The 23559-nt window shown below is 42.1% G+C and overlaps 1 protein-coding gene across 1 annotated transcript; it reads left to right on the top strand.

Moving 5' to 3' along the window:
* The first annotated feature begins 993 nt into the window (after positions 1-993).
* PPP1R14D (protein phosphatase 1 regulatory inhibitor subunit 14D) lies at positions 994-22184 on the top strand. The gene is made up of 4 exons (XM_089693016.1): positions 994-1265; positions 9909-9998; positions 17876-17908; positions 19706-22184. The coding sequence occupies exons 1-4, from the start codon at positions 1080-1082 to the stop codon at positions 19772-19774; spliced, it is 378 nt and encodes a 125-aa protein (XP_089549142.1). The 5' UTR covers positions 994-1079; the 3' UTR covers positions 19775-22184.
* The last annotated feature ends 1375 nt before the right edge of the window (positions 22185-23559 follow it).

The raw sequence follows: 23559 nt of genomic DNA, 5'->3' as shown, positions 1-23559 counted from the left end.
GCATAAAAAGACATGAGGCCTCTGCTACAAGCTGTTATTATAGCGATTATTCCATGCACATAGAACCCAAGATGCCACTGAGAGTAGATAGGGACAAGACAGTGACGACATGTGGTTGTGGGTCTCAGAAAGAGATTACCTCCATCAGATGAGGATGGCAGAAACTGGATGCTGGACTGGTATAAGCTGCGGGATCATGTGGATGAATGGCCGGATGGCCAGCCACATATGTGGATGTAAATGTGGATACCAGTGCAGACAGACTGTTGGTGTATGGCCGATCTTCAAGGCTGTTGCACTGGAAGTGACATCAGCAACCCAGGAGTATGCCGCTGACCAGAAGTGGATGTGATGGACCACAAACTAAGCAGAGGCTGAAACTGAGGCTTGGGCTGTCATCATGATTACGTGTTTCAGGCATGGCCCTTTGTCAATAATTTTTTTTTTCTATTTGTACTTTGTGTGCTGTGGTCTTACATGGTCATCCGCTTTCCTAAGTGCTTACTGTGGACTATTGGATCACATATTGCACTACACCACTCCTGGTGTTATTCCTCATGGAGCTGCTAGACTGCTGCACAGCACAACAGTGATTTACTGATTGTCACCTGCCGTTTGGCTGGTTTTGTTTTATAGACTATATAAGGACATGTTGCATAATATCACAATCTAGCGCCTGAATGTTTTTAGTTTTATTATTAAAAGGAAGTGGACTATGATTCGGGTTTTTTTTCTCAATAGAGGCTTGTAGTTATTTCTATCGGACAAATTCCACGTTAGCCGTATGTGAATGATAGTAATGTTAGTGAACCATAAAAGTGTTGGTGTTATCTTGCAGCGTATCCCTTTAGAGTGATATAAGATAATATGTGAACATTTGATCTCTATCTGGCCTGGAACAGTGAAACACAAGAAGCTGGCAGAGACTTCACTTCCTTGTATCTGTACCTTCGTCACAGTCTTTCCCTGTCTCCTGATGGCATGTATTCTGATCCTCTGCACACCTGCAGATCTACTTCATTCAGGAAAAAATTAGATCAAACAGAGCAACGCACAGGTCAGTGTTCCCAAGAGTGACAATGGCTACTGAGAGTGACAGCACTGCTCCTCGGGTCACCTTCTTAGACGTAGAAAAACAAGACGAAGACAAGACGCCCAAGAACCTGGGGAAACTCACAGTGAAATATAACCGCAAGGAACTGCAGCGCAGGATTAAACTAGAAGAGTGGATTGACGCTCAAATACAGGAACTTTACCAGACTAAGGTGAGGTTATAGCATATGATGTTCTGCTAGAGTAAACCATCTAGAATCTTGCTGTTCAATAGCCAAATTCTATATTTTATTACATCCCCACCCAGGCACCCTGTGCCTGGAGTTTGCATGTTCTCCCTGTGCCGGGTTTCCTCTGGGTACTCTGGTTTCCTCACACACTTCAAAGACATGCTGGTAGGTTAATTGGCTCCTGTCCAAACTGGCCCTAGTATGTATGAATGTAAGTTAGGGACCTTAGCTTGTACACCCCTTGAGGGTTAGGGACTGATGTGAATGTACAATATATATGTAAGGCGCTGCGTAAATTGACAACACTATATAAGTATCTGAAATAAATAAAATAACGCTCGCATTAAGTAAACCAGTAACAAAAGAATCCATTTTAAATAGAACGATCTATAGACAGCATTAAATAGAAAAATGAAAGCACAATCAGAAAGTGACGTATCCAGAGTAATCTGAAAATTATAAATGTGCCATAAGATATGATCATAGAATACTAGAAAGATAAGGCTGTTCCGTTACTATAAACTGGGAAGTAAACTAAGGGCAAAAATACATTTTTAAAAATATTTTTAATTCAGGTAAAAGGGAATATTGAAAACAAATATCATGTATTTATCTATCCAGCCAGTGGAACTTTCTACTCCCTTTTCATATGTTTTCAAGTATTTTCTTGGCTTCTTTTCATAAAAAGCCTTATATTTACAGGGCTCAAATGCTGAAAATGGCCATACTTGGAGGATTGAAGGTTTAAATAGTTGATTATGTTAGCAAGATAAGCTAATACACTAATGATAAAAGAAGGGGCTTGAGATAGATTTTATAGATAAGATGGTTGCTTTTGTCAGACAGTTTAATCTCTCAGCTAGGTAAAGTGGACCGTTCATTTAAGAACAGCAAGGTTTTTTTCTAGCACTGTGAAGTCATCTGTAAACAGTATCTATATTTTTTAAATATCATGTATTCTCTGTATGATCAGTATTCATTATGTTTAGTACTGAAAAATAGTGTAACGTGAGCCTGTATAATCATACTTTAATCTATTATAACACCCCCTCGATCTGCAAATGCCATAATATTAAAAGGTATATGTATAGGACACTACATGCTCCCTGTTCTGCAAATGCCATACTTATGAAAGTTATATGAATGGGACAAGTCTTGCTCCTCATCTTTCATATACCATCCTTATGAAAATTATGAATAGGACAAGACATGCTCCTCATCCTGTAAATATCATTCTTATGAAAGTTACTGTATATAAATAGGACATGGAATGTTCCCCATCTATCAAATATCATCCTTATGAACGTAATATGAGTAGGACAAGGCGTGCCCTCCCTCTTACAAATATCATCTTTATGAAAGTTATATGATTAGGACAAGACATTCTCTCCAACCTGCAAATATCTTCCTTATGAAAGTTAAATGTATAGGACAAGGTATGCTCTGCACCCTACAAAACACTCCTATATAGCATCCCAAAGCTATATGAATAAGGCAACACATGCTCCCCATCCTGACCATGTGACAATCCTTGGCATCTGGTAGCTCAGGCACTGGGCACCCTATTGTAGGATGAGGTTGTGCACACGTTTACGTACATTTACGTTTTTGAAGGGGCTGCAGTGGCATATCCAGCAGGAGGACATGCACTGTACAACGCATACAGGAATGCTGGGGACATTGGGACTTGTATGCTGTAAGCAGGATTCTTTCATCCAGATTAGCTGAACTACACCACTCAAGAGGACTGACAAAGGAGCAGGAGCAATTCAAAGGAAAAAGCCCTAGAACCAGGGTCTAGATAGGAGAGACTGTGTTGGAGGCCTGACATGAAAGGGAGAGCAGAATGGATCCACGTGGGCCCAGGCCAGATCGGGCCGAGCCTAGAGAGCTGATCCTCCCTGAGGAGGGAGGTTTAGTGAAACCTGAGGGCAGGCAGACTGGGTCATCATCATCTCAGCCCTACCAGAGGACTGAAAAAGGGGGCCCCCCTTCGAACGAAAGGTCCTCATTTTTCCCTGCTGCACTGTGAGACTGGGTGAGAGGGTTCTTAACACACACAATGCTGCCATTGCTTTCAAGCTTTATGTTTCATTCAGGTGCTAGAGTCTAGAACAGTTAATGCACAGGCCTATATCTTTCGGCATAGACACTATCAACCATCCAGTGCTGCAGTCTAACCTACTTACTGCTTTTATCAACACTGCCTACAGAATACCAGGATTCACCTCTTTGCTTCCCTGTTAGGCAGGAATTGTACACCCACCCCACTTGAGCCAAGAAAGAAATTAGCAGCTCAAGTGCTGGTTTGCATTTAAAGGGACATACATCAGCCAAAAATCCGTTTCCTCCTGTTTTTCCTCCAGAGCAATCTATGTTAACATCTATTAGTAAAAAAAGCTGGGCCAAGAAAAATATATTTAAACCCTTATTCAATACTGCTGCTCTTTGTTGATAAACCATCAAACAATAATCGTGAAATACAAAACACAGCGCAAAAAATTTTTTAAACAAATAATACAAATTAAATAAATATAAGAAATTATATAAAAATTGTCCAAATCAATATACAGTTGTGTTCAAAATAATAGCAGTCAGACATCACTAACCTGATCAATCACTGTGTTTGGTAGAAATTATATTTCTACATGGCAAATAATTTACTAGCAGGTGTAGTAGAGTAATAGAAATCCAACAGACCCAACAGTCATGACATGCATGCTGCTGATTCTGTGTAATTGAATCACTAATTGAAAGGGGCATGTTCAAAATAATAGCAGTGTGGAATTCTATTAGTGAGGTCATTCATTCTTTGAAAAACAGGTCTTAATTATTGCCCTTATTTAAGGAAGGAAGGCAGCAAATGTTGAACATTCTGGTTACAGTGCATTTCTCTCTGAAATTCTGAGGAAAATGGCAATGACATTGTTCAGAAGAACAGTGCACCTTGATTAAAAAGTTGATTGGAGAGCGGAAAACATATAAAGAGTGCAGAAAATGATAGGCTGCTCAGCTAAAATGATCGCAAATGCTTTAAAATGGAAACCAAAACCTAAAAGATGTGGAGGAAAGCGAAAAACTACCATTCAAATGGATAGAATAGCCAAAATGGCAAGGAAATGGCCAACAATCAGCTCCAGGAAGGTCTAAAGTTACCTGTGAGTACTGTTACAATTAGAAGACGCCTATGTGAAGCCAAGCTATCTGCAAGAAGCCCCCGCAAAGTCCCACTGTTGAAAAAAAGACGTGCTGAAGAGGTTACAATTTGCGAAAGAGCACATTGACTGGCCTAAAGAGAAATGGCGCAACATTTTGTGGACTGATGAAAGTAAGATTGTTCTTTTTGGGTCTAGTGGCCAAAGACAGTTTGTCAGACGACCCCCAAACACTGAATTCAAGCCACAGTACACTGTGAAGACAGTGAAGCATGGTTGTGCAAGCATCATGATATGGGGATGTTTCTCATACTACAGTGTTGGGCCTATTTATCGCATACCAGGGATCATGGATCAGTTTGAATACATCAGAATACTTGAAGAGGTCATGCTGCCTTATGCTGAAGATGAAATGCCCTTGAAATGGGTGTTCCAACAAGACAACGACCCCAAACTTACCAGTAAACGTGCAACATCTTGGTTCCAGACCAACAAGATTGACGTTATGGAGTGGCCAGCCCAATCCCCGGATCTTAATCCAATAGAATACTTATGGGGTGACATCAAAAATGCAGTTTCTGAGACAAAACCAAGAAATAGAGAAGAACTGTGGAATGTAGTCCAATCATCCTGGGCTGGAATACCTGTTCACAGGTGCCAGAAGTTGGTTGACTCCATGCAACACAGATGTACAGCAGATCTCAGAAACAGTGCTTATACAACTAAATATTAATTAAGTGATTCAAAGGAAAGCAAAATCTTCAAACATTTTTCAGTTTATATAGTGAATGTTTGAGTTTGTAAAGAAGAATACAAACACTGCTATTTTTTTGAACAGTCTAATATTCACTTTTCTTCAATTGTTTTAGAGGAACAACACAAATTTGATATATTTTTCTTCATGTTTTGATTTGGAATAGAATGTGTAGTGTTCCCAATGCATTTGTGTGTATGGAAATAAAAGCTATTAGAAGGATTTTGAGCTTTATTCACTTTTTTGAACACACTGCTATTATTTTGAACGCAACTGAATGTGCCAAAATGAAAAGTAAAAAGTCTCCAATCCCAACACAACAGTGCTGTATGCAGAAATTTCAGTGTGTTCACACCACCTGTGACATTAAACATATACTGCACTCACCAGATATAGTGGACTCTCTAAAATCAAGAATCAAACAAGCTTTGTAGATATTACATATCCTCCATAATAGGGATTCTCACTGCTTCAGAACAAATTCCAACAGAGGGATCTCCCACACATATTTTAGTAATTCCCAAGACACCTATGTTTGGGCTTGAAGAAGTAGAACCGTTTCCTGCGCCAATTAAGCCAGCAATAACACGGCAAATTCATTCAATTCATATACCTCTAGAACACCAGCAATGGTATTCGAAGGCAATGCCCACTGACCTGGGTTCACAGCAAACCAGATATACAGCACCACATCACTTCAGGTCACTAAACATGAACAGGAAGTGATGCACAGGACTGTCACAATGCATATATTTCCTCTTTCACTTTCTGTACATTAAAAAGACTTTCTAAGCAGTGCAGAATATGGCCTTGCTAGATAAATTATCTTCAGTTGAAAATAAAGGTGCCAGCTACAGACTGGAACACATTTCACAGGAAATAAGGGAGGAGGGAAGTGAGCTGATGACCTTGCTTTTCAAATGGATGCTGTTAGAAATGTGAAAACTTAAGGGGAACTGCCACAATATTAGTTTGCCAAAATCCATAACTCGCACACATTTTTATTTGACAAACCTCTTCTTTACTATGTTTTGTATCATAAAATTAAGTGCCTTATGCTCAGGGAAACTAATCTTCTTTGACAAAAACATTTATGCTTGGGCAGCACAGTGGCTAAATGGTTAGCACTTCTGCCTGGCAGTACTAGGGTCATTGGTGTGAATCACAGCCACGGCACCACCTGCCTGGAGTTTGCATGTTCTTCCTGTGCCTGCGTGGGTTTCCTTCGGGTACTCCGGTTTCCTCCCACACTCCAAAGACATGCTGGTAGGTTAATTGGCTCCTGTCTAAATTGTCCCTAGTATGTGAATGTATGAATGTAAGTTAGGGACCTTAGATTGTACGCCCCTTGAGGGTTAGGGACTGATGTGAATGTATAATATATATGTAAAGCGCTGCGTAAATTGACGACGCTATATAAGTACCTGAAATGAATAAATAATGCTTGAGTTCATGGTCCATATGCTGAGAGACACATACACAAATGAAGGAATTTCAGACTAAAGGTCCAATTTATAGGGTGCTTAGGCACAATTAACATTACTAGATTATGATAAGGGGAGCAAATAAAAAATGTGCATTTTTAGGATGTACACAATTTAGCTGCTTGTCAATGGCTGACATTTACTGTAACTACCAGCTTTTGTTTAATCCCACAAGTTTTTGCTTCCATACCGGGCACTTTTACCCCCTTCCTGCCCAGGCCATTTTTCAGGTTTCAGCACTCTCACACTTTGAATGACAATTGTGCGGTACCCAAACTAAAATTTTATAATTTTCTTCACACAACTAGAGCTTTCTTTTGGTGGTAATTAATCAACACTGGGGTTTTAATTTTTTGCTAAATTAACAAAAAAAAGACTAAAAATTTTGAAAAAAAACCCTACGTTTTTCTTTGTTTCTGTTATAAAAGTTTGCAAATAAATAATTGTTCTTCATAAATTTAGGCCAAGATGTATTCTGCTACATGTCTTTGGTGAAATAACCCAAATTAGGATGTATTATTTAGTTTGTAGGAAAGTTATAGAGTTCACAAACTATGGTATATATCTGAAAATTGATCAATCCTGAAGTAATGACAGCCAATCTAATTTCTTGAGGTCCAAGAATGTCAAAAGAGTACAGATATCTCCCAACTGACCACTTTTTGCAAAGTAGACAGTCTGATGTATTTCATAAGAGGCATGGCAAGTTTTTTGAAGTTGTAATTTTTTTGTCATAATTTTTCAGAAAATTAAAAAATGTAAAAAATAATTAACTTTTTTTTTTTACATACTGTCACCAGTGCAGTACAGCGTCATCATATAACTGGCATGGCGGTGATCAGGGACACTGACTGGTGACAGTATGAAAAAAAAATTTTTAATTTTTTTTTTTATTAGTTTTAATTTTTTATTAAATTTTTTTCTTTTTTTAAGATTTGTTTTTCATATTTCACTATCACCAAAGTAGTACAATGTTAGCATAGTAACATTGTACTATTTTGGGGAAGTGATCAGTGTTTTTTTTTTTTTTTCACAATTTGCTTATAGCAAAGAATTACTTTGCTATAATCAAGCATTTACCTGAATGAAATCGATTCATTCAGGGTTTTTTTTTGTGCATAGCTGTGATTTGGCCACAGCTAATCACGACACAGCTGGGCTGTGATTGGCCCAGCTTGTGCATGTGATCGCTGTGACCATTCACAGCTAGACACACTAGTATACAATGGATGGCATGAAAGGAAGCCATCCATTGTATACAACTGTCATGTGACCTGCTGTGATTGGTCACAGCAGGTTATATGGTACTGGCAACAGGGCCGGTACTCAGATCTGTCTTCGGCCGTGTCCAAGGTACACGGCCGGTGACAGATCGTGCCGCTGCGCCTCTGCGGGCATGCAAACTGCGCATGCCTGAAAGGACACCATATGGCATCCACCCGGACAGACTAGGGGTTTTGCAGGCCGCCATCTGGCTATAGGCCGGACGGGAACCTGTTAAGCAGCTATGTTTGTACAAAAAGCAAAAAGATTTTGTAGATAGTAATAAGAATTGTTTGCTGATCATAAAGTATGCACAGCACACATTTCTTGTAGCTTTGCATGTACACATGTTTATATCCAGTTTTTGGCAACTATAATATTTCTGTGCTGAAGCTATGGAACTAAACCACTAACCCCTCTCCACTGTATCCAAAACCTAAAAAAAAGTTTATACTGCCCGTGTCACCTTTAGAGAAATGTCCCTTCTCTTCCTGTTCTATTACACCTATCCTCAGAGCAATAAGTGAATCTTCCAAGTGGGCACTTGAAGTGGTAGATTGATGGTGTTAGAGCCTTAGGTAAATATACAGTACTTAGTGCAATGGGCCGGCCGCCTAGGTGACAAGTGGGTTCATCTTATGAAACGAGGAACTTGAACAGTAGCCTAAAAATGTAGGAGTAATATTTGAATCTGAAAGTCAAAATGCAACACCAAAGAGTTAAGAGTCCAAAATGATGTATTAAAATGGACAGTAGGTGTTGTACGGCAATGTTTTTCATGGACCACACATATTTCCCTTCATCGGGGCTTAAAATATACAATACCCGCTGATATTGACTCAAAACAGTTATTTATACTTTGTGTTACAAGCACTCGGCAATGTACAACCGTTGAGCATTGCTAAGGGCTCACGATACAGAGTTTAAATAACGGTTTTGAGTCCATACCAATGGATAGTGTATATATTAAGCCCAAATGAAGGGAGTGATATGTGGTCCCCAAAATCCATTGGCTGTATCTTCTTAGTGGGGACACTATTAAACCTACTCTCATACAATGTGAAAGGGTTATTGTATACTGTATGTTTCTGTTGGAGACATTTTGCTTTACTTTATTTCCACAAAACTGGCATGATAGTCAGGAAAATCCCTCAGTTTGGGACACAGGTCCAAAATCCCAACAGAGGGTCTAACCCAAGCATGTCTAACTGTGTTTTTGGGCATATGCATGCCTCTTAAGTCTTATGTACAGCCCTCAGCTGGCTTAAGGAGTTTTATTGACTGTGGATTCTTCAATGCATATAGGCTATAATCCTTTATATAATGTTACAGTTGATACTTGATTGATGAATGATTTATGGTTTCTTTCTATGGGACTATAATAATGTTAATTACCAAAGTCTTCCAGTCTTTTTGATTGTAGGTTTGGCCCTCAGAAGACATAATGTGGTCCCTTAAATATTTTTTCCACTTGAGTTTGGAATGTCTAGCTTGAGGTGATTGTTGCCATATTATTGCTTTTGCAGCAAGAACAATTGAGTACTGCTTGGACCTTGAAGAAGGGGACACACCCTGAAAGTTTGCCTTGAACATTTGGATGTTAGTGCAAATAAAAAAGGTATCAAAGACAGTACTCAATTGGTCTTGCATGCCTAGTCTAAACCTTCCCATGCTATCCCAAACAAAAAGGAAAAGTGGAAACCAGCTGGAATAAAAAAAAACAAAAACATAATTTAATGGCATGTATCTGAAAAATCAAAAAATCCATTGCAGTGTCAGAAAAACTAACACATTTGAAAAATCTCTTATATCAGTGTAATTTATTAATCTATCTCATGCATTTATTTGCCACTGCATGGTCACTAATTGTAATCTTTGCTCTAGTATTTGGCCTCTCATGACATTCATAATCAATGTTTATTTCCAAAATGGTATATTATATTCCAATATTTTGTATTTTTTACAACAGGAGGGGCTGAGGGATGAAGTTGCTGAGCCAGAAATTGATATTGATGATCTTTTGGATCTTTCAATAGAGGAGCAAAAATGTAACCTACAGGTACAGACCATTAATTTCTATTTGTAAAATAAGTGAAAAATGACTTACGTTGATTTATGGTAATAGTATTGAAGTATACTAAATGTTATATTTAAAGTAAACCTGTTACCAAATTTATTGTAAAAATCCTTGTTATTCCCTTGATATTAGTCACTGAAAGTGGTGGTAAACCCTTATATATACCTAGTAAAGTGACTGGCTTCAGGTGATACACAGAGATGAACAGGGGCGGACTGACCATTTGAACACTCGGGCACTGCCCGAGGGCCCTGGGTCAGTAGGGGGCCCCATGAGATGCCCCTGGTACCTTTTTCATAGGCTTTTTTGAGTTTGGGCAAGGACACAGGGGCCCCATGATCCCCTATTGCCCAGGGGCCCCATGACTTGTCAGTCCGCCCCTGGAGATGAAACAAATCCTCTTACAAACATTGTACCTGCTTATCTATTGCAGTCTTTCCCCTATATCTATTCAAAGTGCAGCATTTACATAAGATCTCTCAGCTCTGAAAAGAAGGGGGGCGGAGAGCTGAAGTTACATCAGTGAGGAGAGCTCTGAGAGCTGATTACAGGGAAGGGACAAACCCCCCTTCACACAGCACACAAGAACAGAGCTAAGGCTGTTAATCACAGGCTGTGTGTGCTTGAGCTTCCTCATCTGTCACCATTTTTCTCTTGCTGTCCGGAAAAGTTGTCAGAAGTTATCCATGGTTATATCAAAGGAATAAGACAGCAGACAGAAATGACACTTAGTGCTCTGGATTGAGACAAGTACACACTATAGAGGGATATGCTTTGCTCATATTTATTTATTATTTATTTATTATTTATTACATCGAGTTTATATAGCGCCAAAGGGTTTGCTCAGCGCTGTACAATAGGGGGGACAATACATGGCACAGTACAACAAAAACAGACAGCGTACGAGGGGTAAGAGGGCCCTACTCTTTCAAGCTTACAATCTAGGAGGGAGGGGGTAGTGAAACAATAGGAAGTGGCTGAGGGGAATGAAGTGGCTGAGGGGGATGAAGTGGTGGGAGGAATGAGGGAGGATGGCCATTAGGTGAGGGTGGGGTAGGCTTCCCTGAAGCGATGGGTTTTGAGGGAGCGCCTGAATGTGGGGAGGGAAGGCAACAGTCGGATGGATTGGGGCAGTGAGTTCCAGAGGATAGGGGAGGACCCGGAGAAGTCCTGCAGTCGTGCATGGGAGGAGGAGACCAGGGAGCAGGATAGAAGGAGGTCCTGTGAGGAGCGAAGGGTACGGGTAGGGTGGTACTTGGGGATCAGGTTGGTGAGGTAGTCAGGGGCAGTGTTGTGAACGGCTTTGTAGGTCAGGGTTAGAAGTTTAAATTTGATGCGTTGGGCAATCGGGAGCCAGTGGAGGGAGAGGCAGAGGAGGGTGGCAGAGGTGGAGCGGGTGGTGAGGTGGATGAGTCTGGCCGCTGAGTTCAGGATGGTCTGGAGCGGGGAGAGCCTGCACTTGGGTAGGCCAATGAGAAGAGAGTTGCAGTAGTCAAGGCGTGAGATCATGAGGGAGTGTACAAGAAGTTTGGTGGTGTCTGGGGTGAGGAAGGCACGTATCTTGGCAATATTGCGGAGATGGAGCCTGCATGTGTTTGCAAGTGATTTGACGTGAGGGAGGAAGGAGAGGTTCGAGTCAAGAATGACGCCAAGGACTTTGGCTTGCGGGGCGGGAATGATAGTGGTGTTGGTGGTGGTGATGGATAGGCTGGGGGGGGGGGGTGTGGGAAGGGGGAAAGACGAGGAGTTCGGTTTTGGAGAGGTTAAGCTTGAGGAAATGGAGCGACATCCAGTCTGAGATGTCGTTTAGGAGGTGAGTGATGCAGGCGGAGATAGTGGGGGTGAGGAGAGGGGTGGAGAGGTAGATTTGGGTGTCATCAGCATAGAGGTGATAATTGAAGCCATGGGAGTATATGAGTGTGCCCAAGGAGAAGGTGTAGATGGAGAAGAGAAGGGGTCCAAGGACAGAGCCTTGGGGGACCCCAACAGAGAGGGGGAGGGAGGGGGAGGTGGTACCATTGTAGGTGACGCTGAAGGAGCGTTGGGATAGGTAGGATGAGAACCAGGAGAGAGCGGTATCTCTGATGCCAAGGGAGAGTAGTTTATTAAGGAGGAGGGGGTGGTCGACTGTGTCAAAGGCCGCAGAGAGGTCCAGGAGAAGGAGGACAGAGTAGTCGCCCTTGGCTTTGGCGTTTAGTAGGTCGTTAGTGATTTTGAGGAGGGCAGTTTCAGTGGAGTGTAGGGGACGGAAGCCGGACTGTAATGGGTCAAGGAGGTTATTGTCAATAAGGTGGGCGCTTAGGCGATCGTAGACTATGCGCTCAAGGAGCTTGGAGGTGAGTGGCAGCAGGGAGATGGGTCTGAGGTTGTTGGGGTCCGCGGGATCCAGGGAGGGCTTTTTGAGAATGGGGGTGATATGTGCGTGCTTTAGGGGGAGGGGAATGCGCCAGTAGAGAGGGAGAGATTGAAGATGTGGGTGAGGGAGCGGATGAGGGAAGAGGGGGGTGACCGGAGGAGTTGAGAGGGGATAGGGTCCAGGGGGCAGGTAGTGAGGCGGACTTCTGAGAGGACCTTGACGATTTCCTCAGTAGTGACAGGGCTGAGGGAGTGCAGTGCAGGGGGGGTTACGGTGGGTGGGGCCTTGGGAGCGGTGGAGGGCAGTGCGGTTGTGAGGGCAGAGGAGGGGGGAGAAGAAGGGGTGACGGGGGTGGGGAGGTAGATTGCGAGTTGACAATGTCCTTACGGATAGTGTCAATCTTGTTACGGAAATGGGTGGCAATCTCGTGGGCGGTGAGTGAGGTACTGAGTGGAGGAGGGGGGGAGAGAGCAGGGAGTTGAAGGTGGAGAAGAGTCGGCGAGGGCAGGAGGAGAGGGTGTTGATTAGGTTAACAAAGTAGGCCTGCTTGGCGGCGTGGAGGGAGGAAGTATAAGTGAGGAAGGCAGATTTGTAGAGGGAGAATGCGTGAGGGGACCTGGTTTTGCGCCACAGTCTCTCCAGTGCGCGACTGCGACATTTGACGTATCATATTTCATATCTGAGGGTTTACAAACACTTTAAGGTTGGGCAGTAGAAGCTATATAAAGGAACTTGTTGTGAATTCCAGAAAGGAACAGGTATGTCAAAGTTCTTAACTTCAACTGAACTCAAGATTTAGAATGGGGCACAGAAATCAATCCCAAAAAATTGCTTATTTTATTATTAAGTTACTTGTACTTCCCAGACTACTATATATCCACTGTCTCTCATAGAGGACTGGGATATGCTTTCTGACTCTGAGAGGATAGTGGGGGTTTTAGGGCTGTCCCTGCCTGATACTGCAAAGAAGGATTCCAATGTGGTTCCTGCATCCACCATGATCTGTGCCACGTGAAGCAATTGGGAAGGATGGGAAGAAAACTGAATCCAGCACCACAGCTTCCCAAACTGGATCTGGAGGGTATTGAGGATGGTTCTCTTCTCTCATCCTTCCCCATCATGAGCAGTGTTGCTGAGGAGAGGGTGAGGTATGATGAGGGATTAGAGAAAAATACCCTTGCAGAAAAAATGCTCCAGCAATCTGGGTTGTATACCTGTGGTCTTTCTTGAAATTTCTCTAGACATGCTTGGCTTTTTCTGATTAGCCATCCAATCTTGCTTCTGGAAACATCTACCAGGGCTGCGGATAAGGGGGTACTACCAGTTATCCTGTATGGGGCCCAGGCAGCTGGGTGAATTGGATGTGGGCAGGAATGGTGATTAGCACAGCTGGGGGGAGGGCAATTTCTGAAAGTTGGCTTCTTCTCTTCTTCCGCCCACTGACTTTCAGCTGAAGCAGAGAGAGTCAGACAGGTGATTGGTCCCAGTAATTTCCCCTCCTGCTGCACCTATTACCCTCCCTGTGCACCATACATTTCCCCCTGCTGCCCAGCCCCCCCCCCCCCATGTGCCCCCACCCTCACAGTGCTGCTGGCTTCCCTCCTCTCCTTTCCACTGGCAACTGCAAGCACACAATAGGATCCCTCAGGATGGAAACTGGGGGGGGGGGGGCAGGTAAATTGACCAGCTCCTCCCTTTCTTGAAAGAACACAATGAGTGATCGGTACCAATCACTCACTGTGTTCATTCATAACTGTGTTTGTTTATATATTTTTTTTATTTAGGGCGGGACCCTTTCAGGTTGGCTGAATGGGGCACCATGGTTTCTAACAGCAGCCCTGACATCTACACTTACAGTTCTGAGCATGCCTATGTAATTGATCTGTTTTGATGGTCACAGGTGTGGGATCCCTGATATAAGGGTAGCTCTGTGAACCAAGTGGAACAGTCTGTATGTCAGAGAGCTTAATAAACTCTAAATAGGCTTTTAAACAGTGAGAGGCTTCCCTTTCTCTTTGCGACCAACACCTGCAGGGAGCCAACTCTTTGAGTTGGAAGATTGGTGAGGAGGTGAGCCTGTAGTAAAAACGTATTCTATGGTCTATGTGCACCTTAGCATGCAGCTAAACCCACTTATTGTCCAATAAGTAAAACTTTATGAAGGTGTCTTAAAGATTTATAATAAAATTAAGAAACGTAATAAAAAACACATGTAAAAATATATAGCGAGCGCTCATACAAACAGCGACTAGAACACTAAAAGGAATCACACAATCCTCATCACATAATGTATAAGATCACAGTGCAGCGCTAACAATATATTAGGTTAAATGCATGAAGGTTCATATGATTAATCCCAGAAGCAGCATAAAATTAATCGCTGAAGGTATGAAAGTTCATATAGTAAATCCAAATATGCGACACCAGGAAAGGCTCCCTCTGCTGTAATATACGTGACTGGCAAAGAATATAGCAGAAATGCGCACTCACCGACCGCGCATTAATATGCGCATGTGAATAATCATCCGCTGAGATGGATTGCACCGGGTATGCATCAGGACATCCCTTCAAGGTATGGATCATCCAATTAAGATGGAGTGGTATACAGCAAGGCTCAGAGGTCCCCAGGGTGCCAGATGAACGGATGGATGGATTCCTCCCTCTGGGTCAAAGTATTGCTGTGGCTCTGAAACCCTCTATAAAGGGTTAAAACAAAGAGGGAATGCCCATAGTGTAGTAGGTATGCTTTATTCCAAGGTAAAGGGTGCAAATGTACTACACATGTAATTAGGCATTTCACAGCACAGAAAAGACAGACTACTGTGGGATAAATGCACATAGAGCAGGGCAAGTGTTTGGTTAGTCTGTATGAATAAGTAACAAAGAGCAGCTGCTTGCTAGAACATTGAGTTATTTCCCTCATACAATGTAACAGTAGCTAACCTTGCATGTAGGGTACTGTAGCACTTATAGGTAGTACCCAACTATAAAATACTTTGCCAGCACAACTTTCTCTTCATTATTAAAATTCTTTTATCTGTATGTAGCCCTCTTTTGGGGAATGGTCATGAAAAATTATCCTCTCCAAACTGGATAGTTCACTAAACCTGTAGGTAAAAAGGAGAAACCTTCACTAAGTGGTAGAGTAGGTTTTATAACCAAGTTAGCAGTGCCTTCATCCAGGACTGTGAACAGAGGGGATTCCATTCCTGGGAATTAACCAGAAATCGAATCAAAGTAATTAGGATCAGAGGAACACCTGCAACCAGTATATAACAATAACTATAAGTATATACAGTAGATAAATGGCAGCATGGAAATTTATCAAGCTTTATATAGGAAAATATTATTAATAGTACATACATCCAATGTACAAACAGGTGTTATCAGCAAAGGGCCCGACAAGAGTCCTGGTGGATTTGTGCATGTAAACCCGGGTATATATAGTTATTAACGTGGAGTTCCAGTCATTTTTTGTTTAGTAAAAGTCAGCAGCTGCAAAAAACTGTAGCTGCTGACTTTTAATAAACACACACTTACCTGTCCCAGGGTCCAGCAATGTGCTCAACCGCGCCATCCCATGTCCCCTTCTCTCCCTGGCACCAATATTTCAGCTGTGGGCACCAGGCTGTGACAGCTTGTGGCTTCACAGCCGGGTGCCCACTGCACATGCGCAAGTCGTGCTGCGCATCCTGACTGGTCTGGCAAAAAAGTGCCAAATATGGCAGTGATGGGGGGGAGGAGGTAACAAGTGGAGCTTCAACTTTTGGGTAGTGCTCTGCTTTAATAAAGATGCATCCAGATGAATGTTGCAGCAAAGTTCAGTCTCAGGGACCCCTGAGGAAGATCATGACACTGTGTCCGTCTTTATCTTGGAGACCTGAAGACAAGATCAGTGGTGATGGGGAGAGCCTTCAACTGTTGTCCAACCAGCCTGGAATAGAGATTCTCACCAGCAGAAACCACTAGAACTCACAGTCAGCCTATCTAGTTTGCATCTTAGTCCCTAGTAGTTTATAATCTGTCATGCAACTGGACCTCTACTACTACTAGAAGTGGTCATCAGATGCCTAAACTGGCTCTGGCCTATGCTGGTTATTGAGCCCTGAGATAAAAGTAGCCATAGAATCCCAGACCAGAAGGGACAGGGTTAACTAAATTACCAGGACCTGCATAAAAACTCTATTGCAATAAACAGGTTCCCCTACTAATATACAGGATGGTGACCTCTACACACATACAGTTGCACAGACATAGCTATCTGGCACTGTACATGTGGGACAATAACAATATGACAGAGATAAGTCTGTCACAAGAATTTAGATACACACTCAATGAGCTATGGACAGCTGAAGTTTCCTATTAGAACATAGGAATACTTGCCTAATAGTGTCTGCTTCTGGTCTAGGTGAAAATATGGCAGCATATAAGATCATGTGGCTCATTTCTCTTGTCTACATCCTAACTCTGTGGTAATTATTAAGCAAAAGCTATTTACAAATATAGACATCAGAGAGCCACAGATCCCCACGTGTGCATAGTAGAAACCACAAATCAAATGCTTTACCTGCTCTGTGCAATGGTTTTGCACAGAGCAGCCCGGATCCTCCTTTTCTTGGCTCCCATGCTGGTGCTCCTGGCCCCTGCCCCCTGTCGGGTGCCCCCACAGCAAGCAGCTTGCTATGGGGGCACCTGAGCAGGCACACTCCGGAGCAGCGGCTCTGTGTGTCCATTCACACACAGAGCCACGGTTTGGCCTGCCCCCTCCCTCTCCTGATTGGCTCACTGGTTGTGATTGACAGCATTGCGAGCCAATAGCCAATCAGTGAGAGTCCCCGGAGAACCGAGGCTCTTGTGGACATCACTGGATCAGGATGGGACTCAGGTAAGTGTTAGGATGGGCTGGGTGGTTGCTACACACATAGAATGCATGACGGTAAGAAAAACCTTGGGTCTTTAGAACCACTTTAAAGACAAAACATTTTTTTTAGGGAGGGTTATAACTTCATGACAGTTTTTTGCCATATGCATCCCATTGGGGAGATTTCCCTTCACTTCCTGTCCTATAGCTAGAACAAAAAGATGAAATTAATTCTTTTTGAGTGAACTCCCTGGTAGTCATCAGGGTCACCAGAACTTTTGTCCCCAGAGGGAGATTTCCTCTCTATTCCTGTTCTGGTTGCCACTTCAAATTTGTGGTTTTCTTTCACTTTCACTCTTAGTGATAACAAAGTGAGTGACAAGTGTCCTAATCCTCTCAATTCAATCTAAAACTGAAAAAATGCTTTTTCGTTTTTTTTAGTTGTACCTTCAAAATAAAGGAACTTTATTCATGAAGAGAAAGGTGTGCAGTGACATTTTTGTGCTCCCTTTATTATGGATGAAATTGTATAGTGACGCAGACTGGACATTAGATGGAATTGATACATGAACTGATATGTATGATAAAAAAGCATAAAAAGGTCCATGACACAAAGATTATACTTTATATTTGTTTTCCCAGGATATCTTTCAAGAATGTACAAGATCTACAGAAGTAAGTTACACTGATTTATACATGTACATTTTCAAGAAAAGGTGCCTTTTGAATACTTTGCATTAAACTAATCCTCTAATCATCAGAAAGACATTAAAAGTGCAGTAAACAAGGGACTATGGACTGTCTTACTTGCAGATGCAGTCAACAAGTAAACCATTAAATTCTGGGCTTTCTTGTTTGACAGCCAAGCTTTCACTGCACACATTAAAACACTGAGGCAGCCTGATTTAAATGCCTATATGTCAAATAAGAATATTAATAAACACTAAAATAATATACAATATTAGTGTATAACCTTAACAGAAGTGTAAAATTGATCAAAAACCACAATCATTTCCCTTTAAAGGAGCTCCAGATTGGCTTTATTCTGCCGATAGCAAATACATAAATATATCATATAAATATAGCTCGTGTGACAATACTAAAATACACTGATGGGAATGCCTAAATGACTGTTCCTGTGAATTTTAAAGTGGATCTCTTCAGCTCTTTTTTTAATTAAAGCTCCATGCAACACAGATATCTCCTTTTCATGTTGAGCAGACCACTAACAGATCTTTTTCTGGTGTCCATGAGTTTTCACACCAGCACCAGCTCAAATAGGACAAATTGATATCAGCTTTTTGGACAACCAACTACTGTTTGGGTTCTCCATATATACCTACAGTATTTTTGTGTTCTGCATCCTTAATTGATTCTCCTCAAGAATATTTTGAAAATAGGCTGGTGACAATATGTATATAATAATAAAAGAGTGAGCGCTAATCCAAAAAAGCAGCTAAGCACTCTAAGTAACCAAAAAATACTTAAACAGTAATATCAACAAAAGTGCAGCGCTGCACTTTTGTTGATATTAGGCTGGTGACAATGATCATAGTCTGTCCAACTGTGGAGGGAAAAATTATACTAAAGGTTCTAGACCAGTGGTCTCCAAACTTAGAATACTATTCCTCACACTAACACCAATGATGGATAACTATTCTTCCCACTGCCAACAACAATGGTGCACTATTCCTCCCACTGACACCAATGATGGGGCACTATATCTTTCACTGACACCAACAAAAGGACACTATTCTTTCCATTGGCACCAATGAAGGGGCACTATATCTTTCACTGACACCAACAAAGCGGCACTATTATTCCCACTGACACCAAGGATGGAGCACTACTCCTTCCACTGACACCGACCATGAAGCACTATTCTTCCCACTGACACCAACAATGGGGCACTACTGCTCCCACTGACAACTGGGATGGTGCTCTATTCCTCCCGCCAAAACAAAGAATAGGGCACTATTCCTCCTCCTTTTAATCACAGGTTCAATGTAATTATCTTGACAACCAAGCCTGAGGCATTTTTTTTAAATCCTACTGACACTGGAGCATTATTTATTCCCACTGGCCACAGTCCAGCCCTCCTAAAGTCTGAAGGACAGTAATCTGGTCCTTTGCTTAGAAAGTTTGAAGACCCCTGTGCTAGACAATGGTATGGCCCAGCAGTGGACCAAACCAATGACATTCTACCCAAAATTAGGAAATCTGGGTGGAGTTGCTATTAATGTTTAATGTGTATGCTATGGTAGAGTATACTGATTTGTACCAATGAGTGGCTGTAACAAATCAGTGAGATTCACCACACAATAGATTCTCTAATTATATTAAAATACACCAAACAGACATGAAGTAAAGTGTGGGAGTTTTCTATTGAAAATAATACCCTTGCTGCTTACTGTACCTCAAAAATGTTTTATATTTAAATTTGTTTCCTAGATTCTTAGTTTTGTATTTCAGGAATTCACAATGGAACTGATAGAGCGATTGAAAGGATTGCGGAAAATTTCAGCCTTGCAACGCAAATGATGATCCCGAGAATTATTCTTAAGTTTTAATTCTTTAGAAACACATTGTGATACTGCCAAGACAAATCAGAGATACTGGATTCTTGGACCCACCTTCCACAGTCAGTTTTAATATAGCAGTTCTAACTCAGTAAATGGGGAAAAAAAAGAAATGAGAAGATACTGACTTTTTTTTAACATGGATTGCCCTTTTTGTACTTCAGTGAGCCTGGTGGCTATTTAACAGATAGACCGTCCTAGGCAGCACTGCAGATCCAAAAGAGAGTGAAGATGACTGTAGTAGAAGCTGTAAAAGAAGCTGACCAGTCCTATTCTTTTCCTCCAATGTATCCACCATGATGTCTCTGATGACGAATGCTGTGCTTCCATCTCCCCCTAAAGGCTACATTTACCTTTTTCAGAAAATAGCCTATGCACTCAAGCGGTCCCAAGGGGTTTTAAAAAGACTGTGCAGCTTTGTAAAATGTTCATTAAACCTGGAAGTCTGGCCAAAAACCCTCCATGTCTAGCCTTGCTGCTAGTGCTGAAAACTATTGGTCTTTGCTTCTGTAATGCTGGGAATGAGCCTCCAACTGTTTTCACATCCTAGCAACAAATCAGGACAGTGGGGCTGCCAACTCTGAGTTTTTCAGACATTCTTCTTGAGGGGTCTCTTGAGGTATGAATATAAAATTAAGCAACTTTTTACAATGATGCACAGTTTTTAAATATCAACTGAATCCCCTTGACTGCATGAGCGGTTTTCTAGAAAAAAAGGTAAACTTAGCCTTTAACGCAATATTGAACACAAAAATGTAATATATTGCAGCTTACCAATCTTTACATTTGGTGACTGTCGTAGTTTTCATTTTTAATTTATTTTCCTTATTTTTACCTCGTGATCTGGCCAGTGCAAACTTTCCTGTTTTAGGGTGTCTCTGCTCCGCTAAAAGAAAAAAGTGTTAGATGCACTAGCAGATTTAGCTGGACTTGACTAACAAATCAAAGTTGGACTCCAGCTAATGTTTTTTAAACAGTTACAGCAATATTTTCTTTTCTTTTGGGAAAAAGGTTTTACTTAAATGCAGGGCAGGTGCTAGATTATTTTGCAACCTAGGGCAAGCCCAGCTACTTGCGCTCCCCCCCCCCCCCCCCCCACACACACACACACCCTGCTAAATTTATTTTCATTTGCAGAAATAAGTGCCACCAGCACCAATAATAAAGACAAAATCAGTGTCACGGGCGGACTGTATCTGTGGCTGGCAGCAGTGGCAGGGTGACAGTTGCAGTGAGTGGAGGATGATGGATCCACACTCTGACAGATCCCATGCTGTATTCCCCACACAATGGGGTAGATAAAACACTGTGACAGCAGGCAGCCCAGCCCACACACATGCAAAGAACACCTGAACTGAGCGATCCCACGTGATGACAGATCTGACACAACATACCACCACCAACACTGACACAGATCAGCAGGCATTTGGAGAGCAGGCTGTGGGGTCGTGATGATGTCATCACTCACTGCCATACTGCACATGTGATACTGCACACTCACACAGACACAAGACATCAGAGTCAGACATTAGCGTCCTCCACAGGTGCAGCTCCACCTCCGCTGATTAATGGGAAGAGAGGGGCTGGAACTCCACAGTGATCAGCAGCCACCAGCCGGCTTGCAGTAAGGGACTGAGTTTGAGAGGAACACTGGAAGGAGTGGCAGCTCAGTTGCTACACTGGCCCAGGCATCTTCCTCTGTCCTTTCTTCTTCCCCTCTGCCGTCCCTCCCCTCAGCTGAAATATAATTCTTGACATGGCGGCATCCCAAACAGAGAGGGTGACGGCCTGTACTGTGCCAAGGCCCCCCTAGGTGGCAGTGGGCCCTAGGCGGCTGCCTAGTTGCTTAGTGGAAGCACTGGCCCTGCTTAAATGAATAACACCTGACCATTGCAAGTATCCCTATCAATGTTAAAACCTCTAACTGCTACCTTTGCTGAACAACCTGGTCTTTTAAGGGAAGTTGAAAAATAATAGGCGTACTGTCCGGATCAACAGGTGAAAATCAATAAAAAATAGAAAAGGAAGTTAATACAGCCAGCACATCTAAAGCCAGTGATAGGTGGATTGAATCTCAGCCAGTTCAGCAGGGACCAGCCAAAATTTGATCCATCTATTGGCAGGCTGATTTTATACAAGCAGATCCATCAATCAACTTGAGTACAACCTGCCTGTCGGATTTTTAGCATGCGATTACTGTCCACGGCTATGGCTGCTAGTCAGGAGTCAGGTAGTGACATCTCTTCCAGTCAGGAGTATGGAGTCAGGTAGTGACATCTCTTCCAGTGAAGATAAACAAATTATGGTATTTAAAGAACAACCATACAAAGTGCAGCACTATACAGTCATGGCCAAAAATACTGGCACCCCTGTGTTTCTGTCAGATAATGCACCACTTTGCCCAAAAAATTGTTGCCATCACAAATGTTTAGGCATTTTCATGTTTATTTCTTTTGTTTGTATTGGTATGACACAAAAAAGTGGAGAAACAAACAGCCAAACTGACACATTCAATGCAAAACCCCAGAAATGGACTGGACACTGGCACTTTCTCACAATTTTAAGAAATCTTGCATTCCAAGTTTGTGATGATTCTGTAAATTGTAATTAAACTCACCTGTATCAATTAACAGGTGCTGACAATATAGAAATCACAATGGCAAGCAAGTAAAATGGTGAAAATTTTACTCAACATTTCTGTTGTGTGTCTGTGTGTCACACTGATGCATGGAGAAGAGAAAGAGCAGCAAAGATTTGTCTGAGGATTTGAGAACAAAAATTGTGGAAAAGCATGGACAATCTCAAGGTTACAAGAACATCTCCAGAGATCTTAATGTTCCTGTGTCCACTGTGCGCAAAATTGTCAAGAGGTTTATAGCCCATGGCACTGTAGCTAATCTCCCTGGACATGGATTAAAGAGAAAAATTGATCAAAGATTGCAACGAAGAATTGTTTGAATGGAGGCTAAAGAACCTCGATCAGCTTCCAGACAAATTCAAGCTGACCTTCAGGCACAGGGTACAACTCTGTCAGCTCTCACTGTAAGTTGCCATCTGAATGAAAAGGGATGTTATGGTAGGAGACCCAGGCGGAACTCACTACTGACACAGAAACATAAAAAGCTAGGTTGGGGTTTGCCAAACCTTACTTGAGGAAGCCAAAATCCTTTTGGGAGAATGTGGTGTGGACAGACGAAACAAAATTACAGTTTCTTGGGAAAGCCCATCATTCTATTGGTTTCAGAAAAAGTCCCTACAGTCAAACATGGTGCAGGTTCACTGATGTTTTGGGGTTGGTTTGCTACTTTAATGACTGGATGTCTTGACCATGTGCATGGCATTATGAAATCTGAGGACTACCAAAGAATTCTGGGGTGCAATATAGGGCCCAGTGTCAGAAAGTTGGGTCTCCATCAGAGGTCATGGGTCTTACAGTAGGACAATAACCCAAAACGCATGTCAAAAAGCTCCCAGAAATGGTTTCAGACAAAGCGCTGGAGAGTACTGAACTGACCAGCAATGAATCCAGATCTCAAAACCTGTGGAGAGATCTCAAAACAGCAGTTAGGAAGAGGAACCCTTCCAATCTGAGAGACCTGGAGCAGTCTGTAAATGAAGAGTGGTTCAAAATTTCAGTAGAGAGGTGTAAGAAACTCATTGATGGTTACAGGAAGCGATTGATTTCAGCAATTTTTTTCCAAGAAGTTTGCTACCAAATATTAAATTTAGGGGGGGGGGGCAATCATT

The sequence above is a fragment of the Staurois parvus genome, unplaced genomic scaffold, assembly GCF_062004578.1.
Source record: "Staurois parvus isolate SC_StPar_1 unplaced genomic scaffold, SC_StPar_1.0 ptg000610l, whole genome shotgun sequence".
NCBI classification, from domain to species: domain Eukaryota; kingdom Metazoa; phylum Chordata; class Amphibia; order Anura; family Ranidae; genus Staurois; species Staurois parvus.
This window is presented reverse-complemented; position numbering and strand designations above follow the sequence as displayed.

Coding starts and splice junctions, on each gene's coding strand:
- PPP1R14D (XM_089693016.1), top strand. CDS start 1,080: ATGGCTACTGAGAGTGACAGCACTGCTCCTCGGGTCACCTTCTTAGAC. Junction 9,999..17,875: donor AGCAAAAATGTAACCTACAG/GTACAGACCATT, acceptor TTGTTTTCCCAG/GATATCTTTCAAGAATGTAC. Junction 17,909..19,705: donor AATGTACAAGATCTACAGAA/GTAAGTTACACT, acceptor TTTGTATTTCAG/GAATTCACAATGGAACTGAT.